This window comes from Bos mutus, chromosome 2, assembly GCF_027580195.1.
Source record: "Bos mutus isolate GX-2022 chromosome 2, NWIPB_WYAK_1.1, whole genome shotgun sequence".
Lineage (NCBI taxonomy): Eukaryota > Metazoa > Chordata > Mammalia > Artiodactyla > Bovidae > Bos > Bos mutus.
The window spans coordinates 64939419-64960053 of record NC_091618.1 but is presented as its reverse complement, the minus strand read 5'-3'; the positions used below and the strand labels follow the sequence as shown (position 1 = coordinate 64960053).

The 20635-nt window shown below is 50.0% G+C and overlaps 1 protein-coding gene across 1 annotated transcript; it reads right to left on the bottom strand.

Annotated features, from left to right (window-relative positions):
• Positions 1-14114: 14114 nt before the first annotated feature.
• Positions 14115-17499, bottom strand: C1QL2 (complement C1q like 2). Its single transcript, XM_005902023.3, has 2 exons — positions 16809-17499; positions 14115-16225 (listed from the first exon to the last, which is right to left on the bottom strand). The coding sequence occupies exons 1-2, from the start codon at positions 17490-17492 to the stop codon at positions 16046-16048; spliced, it is 864 nt and encodes a 287-aa protein (XP_005902085.2). The 5' UTR covers positions 17493-17499; the 3' UTR covers positions 14115-16045.
• Positions 17500-20635: the final 3136 nt, after the last annotated feature.

The following is a 20635-nucleotide window of genomic DNA, read 5'->3' as shown; positions in this document are numbered from 1 at the left end:
CCCTCAGCTCCTCCTAGGGCAGCTCGTCCTGTTCAGTTCTTGCCCTCAGTGTTCTCCAGTTCCTGTTTGTTCCTTGACCCCTGTGTCCTGCATCATTCGGCGTCTCCCATTTGTCCTATAGAAAATGCGGTGCTCAGTCCTTAGGGGGAGAGAGAACCATCCTCCCCTCCTCCACTAACCCTTCCTCTGTACTGTGTCTTTCAACATGGACATCCGACCCTACCTCGCCCTGCTTCCAACCCTCCCCTGGTTCCCCAGGCCGGTGGGCAAATATCTCAGCTCTCCCTCATGTCATACAAGGCTATCTGGCCCCCACGAATCTCTTGAACCTCCCTCTTGCCAATGTTTGGCTGCAATGAACTGATTTTAATTGCTCTAGACAGTACCTGGGCTCAGGCATCCACACATTCATATATACCATTTCCTTTGCCTGGAACATCCTCTCAAGTGCCGCCAATTCCTACCCAACTGCATGGAGAACTCCTATTCATCCTGCAAACCCCATGCAGAAGTCTCTTGGGAGGGTAAGCTTTCCTTAATCACGTGCTCTCTCCTCCACAGATGATGTCAGCCCTTTCTTCGGCTGTGCGCCCCTAGACCACATTGTCCTTATACCATGATGCCCTCGATGTGTCCATCCTGTCCACATGCACTTCTAGGAGAGAGCACCTAGCTCATCTCTGTCAACCCAGCACCTGCCATAGGACCTGGTACACAGCAGGTGGCCACAGAACTTTTACTGAGAGATGAAATGTACTTTAAGGGACACAGTCCCTCTGCCCTGAAACTCAATGCAATTTGTAGTGATCTGCCCAGATTGGACAAGTGTGTGCCTGGCCATCTTTTCTATCCTGATGTAGGTGGCAGCTCTGAAGTGAAAGGAAGGCCAGCCATCTACATTCTGAACTTAGTGAATATTACAAATGACCACATTAGTGAGACAGACATTTTCAGAGGCACTCATATTGACCCATGTAAGAAAGACTCTAAATTTAGTGCCCCCCAAACGGACGCTGGTGAATTTGTAGCCTCACAAACGGCCCACATTGGGTAGGAAGCTGAATTCGATTTGCATGTCAGAGGAGCGATATCTGGTACCTGATGTAAGACTAATTTTATTATTAAATTATCAACACTGATTTACTGAGAAATACGGTACTGCCGGGAGCTATTTTTAACCTCCCGCCTCAGCCCCACTCAGCAAACAAATCATCCTTTGAAGGACACTGCATTTGCAAAAGTGAATTAGGTGAATAAATATCCATCTATTCATGAAGTTTCTTTATTGAGAAATAAATAAATAACAGCTCCTGAATGCCTTCATTGTCCCCCTGGCAGGTTTCCACAAGGATGACGGCTTCTGCTGAGGGTGGCAGCGAACCGTGGAAGGGGCCGCCGTGCGAGGCACCAGCCTGAGAATGGACAGGAAAGGCACCAGCCTGGTACCCGCCTGGGAACTCTTGGGGTCCTGGCCTGGGCCAGGCCTGAGGGGATTGACGACATCTTTCCCACCTCTGGCATATGGTCTGGCTCAGCTCACCTGGAGCATCCCAACCATCCTTAAAATGGCAAGTTCAGGCCCTGGTACCAGCCTGTGGTGGTTCTGCCACTTACAATCTCTGGGATATTGGGCGAGTTACTTACCCTTTCTGTGCCTCAGTTTCCTCATATATAAAATGGGGATAATGCTACCTCTTTAGGGGTAGAGACCCCTCATGGGGTTGTTGGGAAGATTTAATGAGATAACAATGTTTAAAATCCTTAGAAAAGTGCTTGGCATATAGCCAGAGCCTAGGGAATTTTACTGATTGTATAGTCATCATTGTTGGGACAGGGAGAAAGGCAAGACAGAGGCCATGCGACAGCTTGGAAAAGGACAGGCCTTGAAGTCAGACCTGGATTTCAACACCAGCTCCCCACTCTCACCTCCCTCCGGCTGTGTCACTCTTGGCAAGCTACTCGACCTTTCTGTTCCTCAGATTCCAAGTCCATGAACTGAGTGCAATCACACCTACTTCTGCGGGGAAAAAATGAGATCGTGACTGTAAAGTGGACTGCATGGTACTGGCACCAAGTGCTCAATAAACAATGGATGGTCAGTAACAAGAGGGTTACTCTGGCTAAAATTAATGCAGTTTCTCATTCCTTCCCTAAATTCTCAGCACTCCTTTCTCCTTCATCTTTTCCTCCTCTCCTACAACCTGGTGCTTATCTGGGATAAAAAGAGAATCAGGAACCCACCCTGAAGGAGAAAGATATGCTCAACTCACTGAACTGATAGCATCTTTATTTAAAAATGTGATGCTTTGTTTATCATGGATGGCATTGATTTTGAGGTGTTAAATGTAGATCAAGATTATTCATCTTGATTACTGAGAAGTTTTGGCACTCCCTTAAATTTTGTGCCTCATCCTGGTCCCAGCCCTGCTTAAAACCTCCATGTAGGGAAGCAAGAAGTTACATTTGGCTAGCGAGTGAGACAGTGAGAGAGAGGTGGGCTGGGAGGCAGTGGGGCCTGTTCACAGCCTCCCAGACCACTAGCTTTGTTTGGAACTTAAAGGGCACCCTGTAAGTGCCGGGAGTCATAAGAGGTTTATGAGAGATCAGGAGCTGAGAGTGATGTCTGCTGTTTGATGGTGCCCAGACTTCCTTTGCCTTGTCCTCCTGGGATGGGAATAATGGAGAGTTAATTAGGAAAACTCTGGCTGAGCCCCTGGCCCCTAGCAGCTGCCCACAAACACCCATGGATCATTGTCAGCTCACACGGTGGAAACAATTACTTGGTGTTTGAGGGCTGGGGCCACGGGATCCCTAACTTGGCAGCCCCATTCATCCAGCAGTATGAAAGGGGGCAGCTGGCAGTGGGTGGTGAGGGCTAGTTAGCCAGCTCTCCAGAACACACTTTTTTTTTTTTGGTTGCGAACAGTCTTTGTTGCTACATGCAGGCTTTCTCCAGTTGGGGTGAGCAGGGGCTTCTCATTGCAGTGGCTTCTCTTGTTGCAGAGCATGGGTCCTGGGCATGTGGGTTCAATAGTTGTGGCACACAGGTTTAATTGCTTCATAAAATGTGGGATCTTCCTAGACCAGGGATCAAACCCATGTCCCTTGCATTGGCAGGCAGATTCTTATCCACTGCACCACCAGGGAAGCTCCAGAACACATGTCTTAAAGCCAAGCTCTCATGGTCTTCAACTCCCGGAGCTCAGTAGTGGAAGTGCCTCCTCCTGTCCCTCAGCCATGTGTGTACCAGACTAGGTGGTGGGCTTGCTCCTTTATTTCCATAAGAAGTCTTCCTCTCCAATCACTAGCTTAACAGCAGAAGTAAGACACAAGCCTAAGTTTTACCCTGTGCAGCCAGACACAACACAATGCTGATGAGAGCATAGGAGCTGGGAAGGACCCTCCAGATACGGGGATACAAGCGTGCAAGGTACCATCTGCACACCCCCAGCAGGGTCAGGGTTAAGGTTAGGGTTAGGGTTAGGGTTAGGGTTGGGTTAGGGTTAGGATTGGGTTAGGGTTAGAGTCGCCAATGGAATAGATGGTGGAGCCTGTGGCCAAGGTCCAAGCAAGGGCTCAGACAAACCCCACACCAGGTACACGGTACTACCAAACTCTAGGCAAGAAGCCTGCAGTGCCCCAGACACCCGTTTTCCTGCTCAGTGGCAAGGAAAATCTCGGGCTTTGTCTTAGGAGAGGCTCCAGATCTCCGACCACCTCACATATTTATTGAACACATCCTGAGCTTGGCTTCATGATTTTTGCCTTTCCATAGGGAATTCCGTGTTCTCTGATGCCAGTCACTTAGGAGTGGGCTTGTCAGAAGCTGTTATGCTCCTTGCTGGATGAGCTCACTGATAGGTGAGCTCCTTACTTCTATTTCTCTCAGTATGGAGCTATTTGAAGAAAGTGAGAAAGTGGTGGGTGGAAGCTTCCAGAAGCTTTGTCAACAGACTAAGAATTTTTTGTGTGAAGACTATCTTCCTAGCACCTACACGGGGCCTGGTGCACAGATATGCGTTGAATTCATGAATGATGGATACGTAATGGATGGATGGATGGATGGATGATAGATAGACAGATGCTTTAGTTGATATATACAGGGGGCTATTGGAGGGCTGGGATACATGCAGGAGAGTGGCTGCTCCAAATAGCCTAGAATAGGGGTGGGAATCTATCTGCTCACTCCCACCTCCTCATGTTTACACATCCAGACCCCACTTTGAGCAAACAAATGCCCTTAAAATCTGACTAGGAGGCCATTCCCAACATGACTGGTAACCAGCTGTGTGGCCTCAAACCAATCACTTCACTTATTTTAGCCTAGATCTCCTCTACGAGTAAACGGATAAGTAATCACTAACACACCCAGTGATCAAGGTCATCCAGAAATCAAATGGGAAGGAGCTCTCTGTAATCTCAACTTGCTGGGGACCATGGGTACTGAAGTGTCGGTACAAATGAGACAGCTAACAGCTGCCAATGCACTTTAGAAAGTATCTATCAAATCCAATCCAATCAATAAAAATGTTAAGTTGCTGCTGCTACATGTCAGGTATCTGCATATGTGTTCCCAAGGCATCTGGATTTGGGTACTTTAGGCAATTCAGGGACCCTCCTAACCTCCAGCCACTCACTCCTCCATCATCCAGCCTCAGCCCAGGACCATAGCCCATGCTCCAACTCACCCAAATACAAAACTCCAAACAGTTTCAAGGAGAGTCAGCCACAATGTACTGAATGTGTTGAGGGCAGAGGCAGTGAACTTAGAGCATAAAATCATTCCATCTTTCCAGTGTTGAGTAAAAAGGGCTTAAACTTAAGATATGGCACCATTAAAACTGATACAGTCACACCCCCTCCCCCTGCCCAGTATATACCAGCACTCACAGACAGACACGTCCATCATACACACAAATGTCCTAGTCATTATAAACCTTCACACACACACATGCACACACACACACATGCACACACACAGGTAGACAGGTTCCAGGAGACCCCTCTCGCAGAGGCAAGCCCCACCCCACACCTTTACCTATGCTGGTCCCTCCCCAAGAATGACACCATAACCTCCTGCTGTCCCCCACCCAGGTTTCCAAGAGATAGAAGTTTCATGTTTCATTTTTGCCCGTGTCCTGGACCCACCCTAGGCTTAGCAAGTCCCTTCTTGGTGCTGCCTCTTCCCTGCTGCAGGTGATACATGCCTCGCCCTGAGCCCTGATGTGGCTCCTCCCATCCACCGAAAGTTCCTGCAGGACTGGGACACATCTCAGGACACCTGCACCCCAGGCCCAGCTCCATATATACATAGGGTGCATTCATGTGTTCTCAGTCACTCCATCACGTCCAACTTTTTGCGACCCCATGGACTACAGCCTGCCAGTCTTCTTCTCTGTCCATGGAATCTTCCTAGCAAGAATACTGGTGTGGGTTTCCATTTCCTCCTCCAGGCGACCTTCCCAACCCAGGGGTTGAGCCCAGGTCTCCAGCATTGCAGGCAAATTCTTTACTGTCTGAGCCACCAGGGAAGTCGGGTAGCACTCAATATACCTTGGGAAAATGAACAAATAACCAGCAAATGTTCGGTGTGTTAGTCTTTCCTGCTCAACCTCATTGCAAGCTCCATAAGGATGAGGACTAAACCTTATAGGGCAAACTCTGATTTAAGAGGTCACCAATTCCAGGAAGTCCTCCTGATCATTCCAGCCCTTCCCAGGCCCTCTCACTTCCAGATGGAGATCCCTATGCCCAGAAAAGCCACCTGGGCAGCCTTCCCACACCCTGTAGCACTTCTGTTGTGTGGGGCAGTGTTGGGGGTTGGAGGCAGACAGGTCTGGGCTTGAATTGGAAATCCACCACTTCTCATATGCAGGGTTGTAGCACAATTCAGTTAATTTCTCAAATCTCAGCACCCTCAGCTGTGAGATGGAAAAAATAATGCCCATCTTGCAGGGCTGCAGAAAGTTTAAAATGAGGCCATACCTGCCTCCCAGCAGGTACTCAACAATGGAAGGAAATGCCATTGCTGTTATCACTGATAATTATTTTTCCTGTCACCAGTATATTAATGCATATATATGGAATTTAGAAAGATGACCCTATATGTGAGACAGCAAAAGAGACACAAAGAACAGACTTTTGGACTCTGTGGGAGAAGGCAAGGGTGGGATGATTTGAGAGAATAGCATTGAAACATGTATATTACTGTATGTGAAATAGATGACCAGTCCAAGTTCGATGCATGAAACAGAGCACTCAAAGCTGATGCACTGGGACAACCCAGAGAGATGGGATGGGGAGGGAGGTGGGAGGGGGGATCAGGATGGGGACACGTGTTCATCCATGGCTGATTCATGTCAATGTATAGCAAAAACCACCACAATATTGTAAAGTAATTAGCTTCCAATTAAAATTAATTAATTAATTAAAAAAATTTTTTAAGTTTAAAAAAAATTTTTTTTAAGTTTTTAAAAAAAGAGGGTAGCAATCAGGTCCCCTGCTGCAGTGCTAGTTGCATGGTGGACACCCAGTTAGCAGGTCTGGAATGCAACACATTGTAAAGCTGGTTTTCAGAGTCCAGAGATCAGCACGCTTCTCCCATCAGACTCTGTGCCCTCAAGCAGGGCCTGGGTCTCCCTAGCGTGCACCTTGAGCCCGGGAATGAAAGAAGAAACAAGCCTTCCATAGATTCGTGAGGGCCATGTGGATCTCACAGAGTTAGAGCAGGCTTTGAAGGAGGCCACATCCTGGACAACGTGCCCTCAATGTGCCCTCTCACGTGGGCTGAGCCCACACTCCCCCCACCCAGCTGCAGGAGCTTTGACAGGGATTAGTCAGTGTTCCTACTATGCATGGGAAGAGGGCTCAAGCCACTGGGTTGTTCCCATCAGTTTGAAATCAGGCTGTGATAGAGCTGGGCCATCAATGGGAGTTTGCATATTCATGCAACAGAGCCCTGAGATTTAGTCAGAGCTCCAGGCCCAATTATATAGGGGCTTATTAGCCTGGAGTCAACAAGGGAGTCCCCCTCCCCAGATATGCACAGGATGATTGCATCCACATCAGCAAACAGGGACCAGGTGGGGCCATGCTCACTATGTGGGCTCTGGCTCTCTGGGAAGCCAAGGACTGAACAGTGAAAAAAATACTGGCTTGAATTCTGGCTCTGATGCACAAGCATTGAAAATGGCCATTTCACCTTCTCATCTGTGAAATGGGTGCAATTATGCTTACCTCACAGACTCACTGAATGGATTGTAGATATGTTGGGAAATGGTCTTGGTGCCTCCTGTACCACTGGCATGCTTGTAAATGCCAGCTGTTGTCACTGAAATCCTGCTGTTTTTCATTCTAGGCAATCTTGGTTTGATGTTTCCTGAGATGTGCTAGCCTCAGGAGAAAACAGAGCAGTCCCTAATAATTATTTCAACAATACCACCTACCATCCCCAGGTTTCAAGCACTCACTCTGTGCCCCATACTGAGTTATTTCATTTAATCCCCCCAACCACCCATGTTCATGGGGTTCTCAAGGCAAGAATACTGAAGTGGTTTGCCATTCCCTTCTCCAGTGGACCACATTCTGTCAGATCTCTCCACCATGACCCACCCATCTTGGGTGGCCCCACAGGGCATAGCTTAGTTTCATTGAGTTAGACAAGGCTGTGGTCCATGTGATTAGATTGACTAGTTTTCTGTGATTATGGTTTCATTGTATCTGCCCTCTGATGCCCTCTCGCAACACCTACCGTCTTACTTGGGTTTCTCTTACCTTGGACATGGGGTATCTCTTCATGGCTGCTCCGGCAAAGTGCAGCCGCTGCTCCTTACCTTGGACGAGGGGTGTCTCCTCACTGATGCTAAAGCTGAAACTCCAATACTTTGGCCACCTGATGTGAAGAGTTGACTCATTGGAAAAGACTGATGCTGGGGAGGATTGGGGGCAGGAGGAGAAGGGGATGACAGAGGATGAGATGGCTGGATGGCATCGCTGACTCGATGGACATGAGTTTGAGTGAACTCCAGGAGTTGGTGATGGACAGGGAGGCCTGGAGTGCTGCAATTCATGGGGTTGCAAAGAGTCGGATGTGACTGAGCGACTGAACTGAACTGAACCACCCATGTGGTAGGAGCACTGGCCCCATTTTACAGATGGAGAATGTGAAGCTCAGCAAGTTAAATATCTGTCAAAGTATTGCAGAGGCAGTTTATAGTAAAGGTGGATTTGAATCCAACTTCAAAGACCATTGTTGAGTTCCATTGAATATCAGTAGCTTAGAAAAGTTGCCAGGTGCTATTAGTGAAAAAGTGACATTTTCAAACCAAATATTTAAATGCTGATAATAACCAACTTTTATCAAGAACTTTTACAGTCACAAAGAGTGACCCATGGGGTCACAAAGAGTCGGACACAACTGAGCAACTTCATTCTCTTTCTTTCACTTTCCCTTTAACATGGCTGACATCCATTAACTCATTCACTCCTTCCAGAAGTCTTATAGAATAGGTGGCATTTTATGGAAAAGGAAATAGGTGGCTCAAACAGGTTACATGATGAGCACCAGAATGAGAGGTGGGGCACTAGATTACAAGAAGTAATCTGGCCTTTGAGTCAGAGAAACAGACCAAAGCTGCAAACTCGGGCATTTTCTTGCTGTGTGATCTTGGGCAAATCATTAAACCTCTCTGTGCTTCAATTTGAGCTATCTAACTTGCCAACCCTCATTTTCCTTCCTTGTTGATATCAAGCAAGATAATAAAGATGAAGGATCAGCTCAATTAAAAATTAAAAAAGGGTTAAAACCGCTTTTTTTTTTTCTTTTTTCTTTTCTCTTTCTACTCTGTGTTGTGACCTGGTTACTTTTAAAGGGCTGAGCTATTTTGGTACACTTGGCTGCTGCCCACTGCTCAGCCTGGTTCCAGGGCACACGTCAGATGCCCAGTGTGGCCTGGCATCCCTGTGCCTGTGTCAGTCTTTTCAGCTGGCCTGAAGTCACCAGGCATCAGAGCAGAATGCCCACCCTCCCACTCTCCCCTGCTTCCTTCCAAGTGCAGTGCTTGGGGGAGAGGCAGCAGCACCCAGCCCTGGACATGGGAACTCCAAGAAAGAAAGGGAGAAGAGAAGGGGGGAGGGTCATTCTCCAAACCTCAGGCTGGGGCCTAGGGACACAACTGAGTAGCCGAGTGGAAGGAATTCCCTTCTTCTATCCTGGGCCAACAGGGGCAAAACTGGGCTGGAGGGAGTTGATCTCGTTCCCTCATTCACTAATTCCCATGGGAAGAGTCGCTGGGTGTGTAAGTAACATACCAAGAGGTAGACAGTGAGAACAGAAGGAGGGAACCCACTTGAAACATCTGAAAATTAGAGACATTGTCCACATTGCTTTGAAAATAAGGCAGGATTTTCCCACATGAGAGCAGAAACCTCTATCTAAATGGAAGAGCAATCCTGTTAGCAGGTTCCTCTGTTAGAGCAGGGATATCAGAAACAGCTTCCAGATCCAATGATGGAAGGTCTGTTTAACCAATCTAAATCCAGCGTCTATGGTCAATGGTATGCACCTCAGGGGAAAGGGAAAAGGGTTTGGCACAAACTGCCCCTTAGCATTGTTCAAGGGCGATCATCAGAGGAAAGAGCAGGTACAGAACTTGTCAGTGTTTAGAGTTTTATATTCTTCATGAACAAATCCACGTACATGTACATTTGAAAAGTCAGGAAGAATACAAACCAAGCTGTTAACAGAAATTACCTCTGGGAAGGAGATTGCATAACGAGAGAGGGAAATTTTATTTTCTGTCTTATATTTCTGTATATTGTTTACACTTTTTGCAAGTGCAGATTGCATCTACAATTTTTCAAAAGATGTTTTCCATTCAGAGAAAATAAAAGCATCCTGACTGCAGACGCATCAAGTGAGGGACCCCGCTGGAAGTGGGGCTGCTGCCCAAGCAGCCACAGAAAGCTTAGGGACATCCTGGAGGCCCTAGGGGGAGGGGGCCTAAATCAGCCCAGCAGGGGACTTCCCTGGTAGTCCAGTGGTTAAGAATCTGCCTTACAATGCAGGGGACATGGGTTCAATCCCTGGTCAGGAAACTAAGATTCCGCATGCCACAGAGCAATTAACCCCACCTGCCACAGCTAGAGAATCCGCACATCACAACCCAAGATCCCATGTGCCACAACTAAGACCTGATGCAGCCAAATTAATTAATTAATCCATTAAAAAATTAAATCAGCCCAGAAGCCCCAGTGGGCAGTAGTCATCGTTTCATGTCCGTTGGATGGTTCTCCTGATCTCTAGACATGTAACTGGGGCCTTGAAGGTTGCAATAAATGCTCCTTTGTAGTCCTCACCACTCACCCAAACCTTAAGAACTCAGGGCCAGAAGTGGAGGTGGATGGGAACCCACTGGTTAAGAGATCCCCTCTGATCCTGCTGTAAAGTCAGACACTCGAGATCTTTCTTATATCTACCCTGATTTAATCTAATCTACCCTATTTAATTTAATCTAATTAATCTACCCTAGGCTTTCCACATCCATCTATCCATCCACTTTACAAACATTTATTGAGCACCTACTGGTTACCAGGCACATTCTAAATCCTGGAGCTGGGGTGTGGGTTTCAGTGGTGACTCACACCGATGATAGGTCTGCCTTGTGAAGCCTGAAGTCCGTGGGGAAGACAGGCAACCTGAACGTGTGTTTACAGCCTTGTGGCAAGCACCATGGGAAGGAAGATCAGTCCTTAGGGGAAGGGGCATCAGGTTGAGGCTAGGAAGCTACTGGAAGTGATGTGTCAGCTGAGCCCGGAAAGAGGGGTGGGAGCTAACCCAGAGGAGAGGATTCCAAGTACAGGGAACAGCATGACTGGTACATGAAAGAGTAAGAAGGAAGAGAGTGAGAAGCCTGGAAACAAACTGATTACACTATGAGGAGATCGCGGATACTCAGGTGGCTCCATGAAAGGTGGCTTCACCTCTGGAGTGCCTGATGGGGACCCTTGCTTGTCTCCGTGTGCCTTCCTTGTAGTCTGTCTTTGAGGTCTCACCACCCTGCCCCACCTATATTCCCAGAGTTTGATCTCCAGGCTCCAACAGACTTCAGTGCCAGTCCTGGCCCCAGCCTTGAGCAAGTCATTGTATCTCTTCGCACCTCAGTTTCCTCATCTGTAAAGTGGGACAATAGCAATACCTACTTCAGAGGGATGTGGTGAGGAAACAACTGTCTGAGCACCGATTTTTGGCACATCGTGAGGGTTCCATCCATAAAAACTGTAGTTCTGCCTGGTTGGTCACGGCCACAGTGCATAAGTGTCAAAGTTAAGATAGGCATGTGGAGATCATTGCACTTTTCTGTTTATTTTTGGGTATTTTTCAAATTCTTGTGACAGAATTTAATTTTTTAAATGCTTCTATCATTTACTTCAACCACTGCTGGGACCCATGCTCCTTTGTGGAACACCCTTGTTGATTGAAGAGTATAGCAATAACAAGACTAAAACATGCCTCTAGAATTTCACATTTCCACCTGTCAACTTCATCCTCCCCAATAACCAGAAGGTCCCTGGGAGAGACCTTGCCCCGACCCCCAACCCATCCTGATTCCAGGATTTGGTTCCAATGCCAACATTAGTCTTCAAAATCAGATGAGAGAAGGAAAGATTGAAATGTTACTTCTGTTTATGTTTAGTCTAAAAAAAAGAGGGGGAAAATAAAGCATTACTAATACTTAAAAGTGGCTTCCCTAGTGTCTCAGTGGTAAAGAATCTGCCTGCCAATGCAAGAGATGCAGATTTGGTTCCTGGGTCAGGAATACCCCTGGGAGAAAGAAATGGCAACCCACTCCAGTATTCTTGCCTGGGAAATCCCATGGATGGAGGAACCTAGCAGGCTATAGTCCATGGGGTCATAAAAGAGTCGGACACAACTTAGCAACTTAACAACAACAATACTTAAAGTATGGATTGAAACTGTGCACTCAAAGAATTAGAGTGCACAGACTCCCCTGGGACTCATAAAAGAACGTATTTTTGCCCAAGCTTTGGAAAAAATGGCAAGTTGAAGTGAAACACATGGATTAACCCTTGGTTTTTTCAGTTGCAGTGAGAGGAGACTTATCTCTAAACTCGGTTAGCCAGCCAGAACATACATACACTTGAATGTGGAGAGCCTTTAACGAACATAAACACAAAAAGAATTTTTAAAGTATGGCTTGACGGTGGTATACATAAATTATTCATAAGTCAAATACACGTATTGGGGATGAGAATTCAAAAAATGATTGTCCGATAGGAATGCTTGGTCACTGAAGTTTAAAGCAACAAATGACCTCTCTAAGGTGTCATCATAACTCTATGCAGAGGGGGGCCTAGATGTTTCTTCTTGGATGCCCAAAAGAGCCATCTGCTCACATAGATAGGAGGAAGATGTAGCAGATGGAATCACCTCTATCTGAGTTTCCAGGGTCCGGTGTGTATCTCACACTCTCAGGCAGTCCTGAAAATAATTAGCCACCTAGATGTGGACTTTGGGAATGAGAAAAGGACCTCTCAGCAATCAGGGACAGCCATGCTCACTTCAGCTAAATCTTCTCCACCAAAAAGAGGAACAAGGGAGAGCTATTAGAGAAGAAGGTGGTCAGTGGCCCCTAAGGAGAAAGATGGTGGTGGGGTTGCTGGCAGACACACAGGTAAACATGAGCACCAGGACTTGGTGACCAAATGGTCCTGCCTCCAGCACTGACCCCAAGACAGGAAGTTCAGCCAAATTGTCCAGGAGCCTGGGGTGTCCTCTGGGGGCAACTGGAATCAAAGAATCAGGCTGGTTCATCTCATCTGACCCTTTGAAGGATGCTGAGACTCCCAAAATCAGAGAAAGGAGTGAGAAATGTGTCCACCTGTTGTGCTCTCCTCTCAAACACCTGGGAGCTCTGAGAGGCAAACAGGCTCCATCTATGTAGTCAGGCAGTAGCACAGCCTGGAGGTCTAAGTTCAAGTGTGGGCTCAGTCTCTTACAAACTTTATGAACACAAGCAAGGCACTAGGTCTCTCTGAATCCTAATTTCTCCACCTCCCAAATGGACAGAATAAAACCTACTTCTACTTCCAGGGAGATGCCAAGGTGACAATCCCAACCTAAAAACAGAAAATGGACTCAAAAGCAATTAGGGACTTAAAATGATACTTTACAACTGATTGACAATAATTCTCAAACTAACTAGAGACAAAAAGGAAAAGTGTCTGGGGCAGGTAATTTCTTTCATTTCACATGTACCCCAAGACTGATGGCACACAGAGGTGGCAGAGGTCTCCCCATCCTTTCCTCCAAGGAAAGGGAGACCTCCATGAAGATAATGGGATTGTAGACCCTGGATCATGAGGGGTCTGCCTGGAACCCAGATAGCGTATAGATACAGGGAGAGATTGCTCCTGAGCTGGCAAGCTCTTACCATCGGCCGCGTCCCCCCCCCACCGTTGCCTCATCAATCTATCATCCTCTTAGCAGCTGACACCTCTGGCAGCACCTCCCGGCAACCCGGGCATTAGAATTGCAAGAAGCCAGGCTGCACCAGGGAATACAGATGGAGGAATCTCAGATTCAAATTTGTCTAAGTATTGTGAACAACCAGACCCGGGAAAGGCGTTTCAACTGCCCTTCCACCAAAGGGAAGTGGTGGGGGTTTTGTTAGAAGTACAAATTGCTTCTTAATGCAGAGGATAAAGCTGGGCTCCGGCACCTCCTTAGAAATTCCTCCTGCTCCCAGGAAAGCCACCGCTGCATGTCAATTTTAATTTTTGAAATTTAAACCGAGGGCTTTGTGTCTAAGCTCCATCTCATCGGAGGAAGGGGAGGAATAAGTCAAAAAGGATTAGGGGCCCGCTGGGGATTGCAGATCCATAGCAATTAGACTTCATTTGGGTCTCATATATTTGGTTTTAATCGCATTTCTGGATGATACAATCGACAAGGCATCAGAAATTGATACATACGCGACTGTAGACGGGATCGACTCTGCCCTCCCCAGTTCCTGGGCTCAGCTGGCTTTGGGTTCCACAATCACTGGGGTGGGGTGGGTGGGGAACTGCGGTTCATGTGGGCTGGAACTGGGAGGGTGATGGTTTGCATATGGATATTGTTTTCCTCCTCGATATCTTTGAGCAGTTTATGCCTAGACTTGAAGCAGATGCAATCATTGCTAATATTCAAGTGAATGACAATAAAACATTATTCAAATAAAATAAGAGCATAAAGAGGAATAGCGACAGAGACAAGACTCAAGGCAGGGGGTATAATTGTCTTTTAAATCAGAATCACAAATTTCAGCATCTTCCAGGAACTAAAGTTGAGCACATTGCAATTTGGGAGCAGACATATAGCCACGAATATGTCACACACCACACTGACACGAGTCTATGAATTTGTGTGTGTGTGCACCTGTGTAACATGGATTAGAGACAACAACCACATTATATCCACATGGGGTGTGTGTGTGCATATCCAGTTCGACATAGGTAGCACACTCCAGGGTTGCCTCTGTGTACATATTCACATTTCTCTGCAAACAGCTGGTCAAAAGGAGCTCCATGAATACTAACAGGTTGCTAACTAGTTATTTTGTAGATAACGTACTGTTCATTGGAACGCAATAATCTAAAAACAGAACAAAAAAAGTGAAAAAACAAAAACACCATGTGGAGTGTTTTCTTAACCTGTGTGTGTGTGTGTGTGTGTGTGTGTGTGTGTGTGTAACAGTGAAGGAAAGGAAAGGGAAGGGCCAAACAAATGCAGTCAGGTTCAGAGCAGGTGCCCCATACCACCACGCACACAGGAAGACCCCCTAAGAGGGGTGTCCCACCACAAAGGGGAGAGTCTATCTCATTTACCACACAGCTCTGGGTGAATTCAGGGAGTTGGATGGTCCACACAATTGCCTCAGTGTACCAGGCAATTAACTTGGAGATTATGGACCCAGCTAGTGTAAGCTGATGTGCTGAGTTCATTACATGCCCGAGTGGGTGTTTCCTCAGGGATTTCTCTATTGACTTTTGGGAGATCTCGGAGATCATCTGATGGCAAATACCTCCTTCATCCCTCTCATTTTGCATAAATGCCTCCTCTTCCCTTTCCTTCTCCAGAAACTCCAGGCCTCTACTTCCTCCCACAAGGCTAGGAAACTGAAAATCCAACCTCCGTCTCCTGTCACCCTCTAATTCTTCCTCCCGCCCTCCTCTGGTCAAGGCTGCAGCCCAGCCCGGCAGAGACACAACCTAAAGGGTGAGAGGCTACCCTCCCATCTCCCCACATCTTTTCACCCTTCCAGGCAGCACAGACAAGGCAGTGGCTGGCAACTGGGGTAGAGATGGAGCTATTCAGGGCCCAGTTCCGGTCTTTATGTCAAGGTGAACATCTGGAGGCCCGGTCCCGGGACCAGGCTGACAGAGACATGGAGAGTCCATAGTCTAGAAACATAATTTAATGCATCGCGGTAGGTCTGAGGCGGGAGTGCGGTGTAGAGATGGATTTTCTGATTGCTGGGATTCTGCTGAAGGTGGGATTTCAGCTAATGGACAGGGACATTTGCACAAGTATTTCAGGTCACAAAGAAGGACACCCCAGGGAGCTTGTGCTCGCTTTGGCCTACCTCGGTGGCCAGAGCTGGGAGCCCTCAGTCTCAGGGCTCTCGGAGGAGGAGGGGGACTGGAAGCACTCAGGCATCCCGCTGGGGCCTGTCCAGTCCAATCAGCTCTGCAAAGTCTGCGCTGCCGCCTCCCTGGCTGGGGTTTCAGGTTCACGCTCATTTCTCCACTTGGGCATCCCGCTCTACTGCCCCGGGTTGGGGCCAGGAACCAGGAGCACAGCCAGGAGCGTGGCGAGTCACAGACACACGGAGGTCGGAAGCTGGGCAGGAAGGACAGCGAGGGTGTGTCTTTTCCAACGATGTCAGGAAGTGTCAGGAAGCGAGAGTGGTCCTCGCCAGGGGACAGAGCGCCCCCACGAGGATAGGGCGGGTTGAAGCCACCCCACCTCGCGCTCCCTGCTCCTCTAATCCGGGTACAAAAGAAAGCCCGAGAAGGTGCTGTACTTGTTGTTATTGCCTCCGTGCGCCTTTCCGCCGTCCAGCTTCACATACACCTCGTCCCCCGAATCAAGGTGTAGCACCACGCTGTTACTGGCGTAGTCGTAGTTCTGGTCCGCATCCTGCGCGATGGCGCTGGCCCGGACCTGGGGGCAAGCCATCAGAGCGGGTTGGCTCGAATACCTCTACCTGGGCCCTTGCCCGACCCTCCACGTGGCGTGCCCCCTGGCCGGCCTTCCGCCTGCCCCTCCAGGGTCCACGCTCCCACCCAGGCTCCACGCTGTCTCTCCAACTTAGCCAACTCCTTCCCTGCACCCTAGTCTCCACAGTCGCCAGATCTGGGAAGAAGGGAGGCAGAGGGCTTCGGGGACACTGACCCAGTAGGGAAGAGGGGAACCAGGGGCCAGGGCCAAGAAGAAGGGAGACGGGGAGGGCACAGGGGAGAATGGGGCGCACAGGGAGATAAAGAAGAATGAGGTTTCCGAGAACCCCACGGGGCTTCAGGCGGCAATGCAAATAGCAGGGGAGTGCAATTTGTGTAGTAGGGAACCCAACCTCCGGAGCTACCGGGCAAAAGCGACCAGGACGCACTGGGAGACGCGATGCTGCGGTGCGCTCCCTCCCAACGGGGAGAAAGAGACTGAGTTCTCAGGAGCTTTGGGGCGCTGGGTGGGAACGAGGGTCCGCAGGGACTTGCGAGGGTGGAGGGGAAGCGGGGGTGTCACTGACCTGGCCATTCTTGCAGAGGTCCGCCCACATGCTGGTGCCGTCGCCGCCGCGCATGAGGATGTGGTAGGTGAAGAAGTAGATGCCACGCACCTGACAGCTGAACTTGCCCGTAGTAGGGTCGTAGTGATTGCCGAGATTGGTGACCACGTCGTCGAATTTGAGCACTTCGTAGCCTTCGTGGGGGCTCTTAAGACCCACATAGAAGGCGATCTTGGGACCGCTGAAGGCGGCGCTCAACGCGCCAGTCACTTCGCCCTCAGAGTCACCGCCGCCCCCGGTTCCGCCACCCACCACCCCGACACCTCCTGCCGCGCCCGCCGTCAGCTGCAGGCCAGGTAGCCCGGGCCGCCCAGAGTCGCCCTTCTCCCCCGGGGGACCCCGGGGTCCAGGTGGGCCCGGCTCTCCCGGGGGGCCCCGCGGTCCCGGCTTGCCAGGTCTCCCCGGGTCGCCCTTGGGTCCCTGGATGAAAGGGGGCGGAGGGTTGATGCTCAGGTCCTGCATGACTTCCAGCGCGGCAGTGCTGGGTCCCGGCGGCGGAGCCTTGGCTCCCGCGGGCCCCGCACCGGGTGCGGCGGTGTAGGGGTCGCAGATCATGCGGCAGGTGCCCATCATCTCGTAGTGCGCCGCGCCGGGGGGCGCCGCCTGCAGCAGCAACGGAACGGCGATAAGCAGCCCCAGCGCCATGGCTAGGAGCACGCCGACGGCCGCCAGGCAGGCGCGGCGCCGCCGCTGCCACAGCCGGGAGGCAACCGCCACCAGCTCCTCCTTGCCGCCCGGGGAGGTAATGGTCGGGCGGCGCAGGCGGCCCCGCTCCCCGCGCTCGGGGGCGGACTCCGCGGGTCCTGGTCGCGCCCCCGACGTGGCGACCCCTTCCTCTGGGCGCGCAACTACTTCAGCGAGAGGCACCCTGGCCCAGGCGCCGGTGCCCACCGCGCTGGGACTGCTCAGGAGAGCCCCGGAGCCCAGCACGCATGGCGGGGGGCGCACAGGACGAGCCCGGCGCCCAGCGGGTCCCGGCGGCTGCGGCCAGGGAGCACTGGGTGGCAAGGCGGAGTCCCGCGAGGGCTCGCGCTGCCTCCTGCCCGGCTCGTCTGGACTCAGCAGGGATCAGCGCGCAGGGAGGGCGCTCGGGCTCCGCGGCGCGCTCTGCTCTGCTCTCCCGCTGCTCGCTGGCTGCCGCGCGGAGGGGGGACCCAGCTACCCTGACGTAAGGAGTCCGGGGCTGAGCGGCGGAGGCGGCGAGGAAGCAGCGCGCGCTGCCATCACTTGGGAGACGGCGCCCTCATGTCATCGGCCTTCTGTCCTCCTCCTATCGGGCGGCGTCCCAGGCAGAGGCGGCAAAGGCGCGGTTCCTCCTGGCGGCGCCTGGGAGCCACAAGTGGGCGCCGCGGGCTCAGCCGGGACCTAGCTTCTCAGGCACACCCACCAGCGGCCACACTCACGCGCCTCCCACCCGCCACACACTTACGGGCGCACACAGGCAAGTCCACAGGGCCACGAAGGCGCCCGGAATCCCGATACCAGCAAGGTCCTTCGGGGATCACCTAATCCACCCCCTGCCTGCAAGCAGGACTAGACTTAGTCAAGGAGAACCTCAGTCCCTTAAGCCCAGGAGAGAAGAACTTTCTGAAAGCTCTTCGGAGTTACGTCTTCAGAATGGAATAAATCTCACTTCAGGGTCTTCGCACACCTAACCGGAGTACTCCAAGCTGCCAAAGAGGTACCGGAAAACCAGCCCACCAGCTCTTTTAATGACTCTGAAAAGCTGAAAGCCCCCAGTACAAGAGTCTACTAGAGAGACCTCCCTGGGAGTCCAGCCGTTAGGACTAGGCGCTTCCACTGCAGGGGGCGTGGCTTCAATCTCTGATTTGAGAACTAAGATCCTGCCTGCTGCTTGCCGGATAGCCGAAAGAAAAAAAGAATGGACTACTCTCGACTCTTTTCTTCCACCCAAAGAATGGCCTGCCCTTGTACTCTGTATAAAGTTCATTTAAATCCAGATCCCTGGCACCCAGCCCTTGGTGGTAACCTTGGTGCACTCAGCTTCATTCCTATCCCGCCACTGCCAGGCAGATCCACAGACAGACTCCTTTGGACATTCCCAGTTTCTGGTCCTACTGACCTGGGTCGAGTTATTAAAAAAAAAAAATAGTCCAAAGCCATTCTGAGCCAAAGCTGTGACACCTTATTTAGAGAATTGGGAAGACCTCCAGTTCAGAAATCAAAAGCTCTGTTTTCTGGTTCTGCTCTTGCCCTGCATATGACTTTGGGCAGATTGTTTCCTGCTCCAAGCCTTCGTTTTCCTAAAAGGCAGTCTTCCTGACAGGAGAATTCACCAGGATGGAATGCCTGGGAGGAAAGTCAGTGGCTGATGTCAGTGTTTGGCAGAGCCTCCGTGTCTCTGGAACGGATTCGCCTTCCTGAGGCTGTTGCTTTTGAGGAGAACATTCATTTATCAGGTATTGCGTTGTCGTGGGTTACTTAAAATTTCATTTTTTTTCTTTCTGGTACCTCTGGGTCATTCCCCCTCTCCACTTCACATGGGTCCAGCCTCTTCCTTCATTGGTGTCTCTCCCAGGGCATAGCAAAAAATCTGGCACCTGGTAGGCCTTCACTACAGATTTGTGGAAAAGATGACTGAATCTAGCTTGAAGCAAACTTGACCCAGGTGAGAACAGGGAGACTGGCCTCATTTACTGAGCACCTACTATGATGCATCAGGCACTTGCATGTGCTGCTTCACTTACTCCTCCCAACAGTCCTGCAGATCAGCAATCATTCTCCATTGTTCAGATGAGAAGACAGAGGATTTAAAAGTGTGAAGTGCTTGCCCAGTCCTCCGCTCATATAACAGAGCTGGACTCCTCCTCCCACCTGGATGAGGGGCTCTAAGAACCTGGCAGTGAATATAGCACTGGCCATTAGCTCCCAGCCATGTTCTTTACTGGTTGGCTGGGTCCTAGGAGTCCTCTCTTCCCTTCCCTAAGGCCACCTCTAGAACTGAGGAGCCACAGTGATTCGAGGAGCTACAGTGCCTGGTTCCAGTCTTGGCTCCGCAACTTCTTGTCTTGTGTGACCTTGGGCAAATTGCTTCACCTCCCTGAGCCTCAGTCCCCATGTGTGTAGAATGGGAACGACAGATGTCCCTTTCAAGTTATTGAGATTTGTTTTTTGTTAGTAGCTAAGTCATGTCTGACTTTTGCCACCCCATGGACTGCATGGTCAATGCTGGAAGCAACCATGTCCAAATGTTACCTGTGATTAGCAGAGTGCTCATTACCTGTTCAGCCTCTGTGTTTCCTGTTGTTGTTGTTGTTTAGCTGCTAAGTCATGTCCTACTCTTTTGCAACCCCATGGACTGTAGCCCATCAGGCTCCTCTGTCCATGGGATTTCCCAGGCAAGAGTACTGGAGTGGTTTGCCATTTTCTTCTCCAGGGAATCTTCCCAACTCAGGAATCAAACCCATATCTCCTGCACTGCAGGTAGATACTTTACCACTGAGTCACTGAGGAGCCCCACTGAGAGATTAAATGAGTTAATTAATACAAAGGCCTTAGAACAATAGCTGGATCAGTAAACATTCACAATCATTATTAACTAATAATACTTTGGACCTCCACCACCACACTTAAGACTACATCTCAAGTGAAATATGTGGGCAGGAAGCCCATGTACGGTGGGAAAAGTGGATTTATTTCAAAAGCAGGGAGACCCTGAGATCATCCACACATCCTATCCTTCTGGAAAGCAGAGAAGGACCACACCATCTGTTCCACATTCCCCTGAGACTGCCCTGCTCTGGCTTCCTGCCCTTGATCAAGACTGT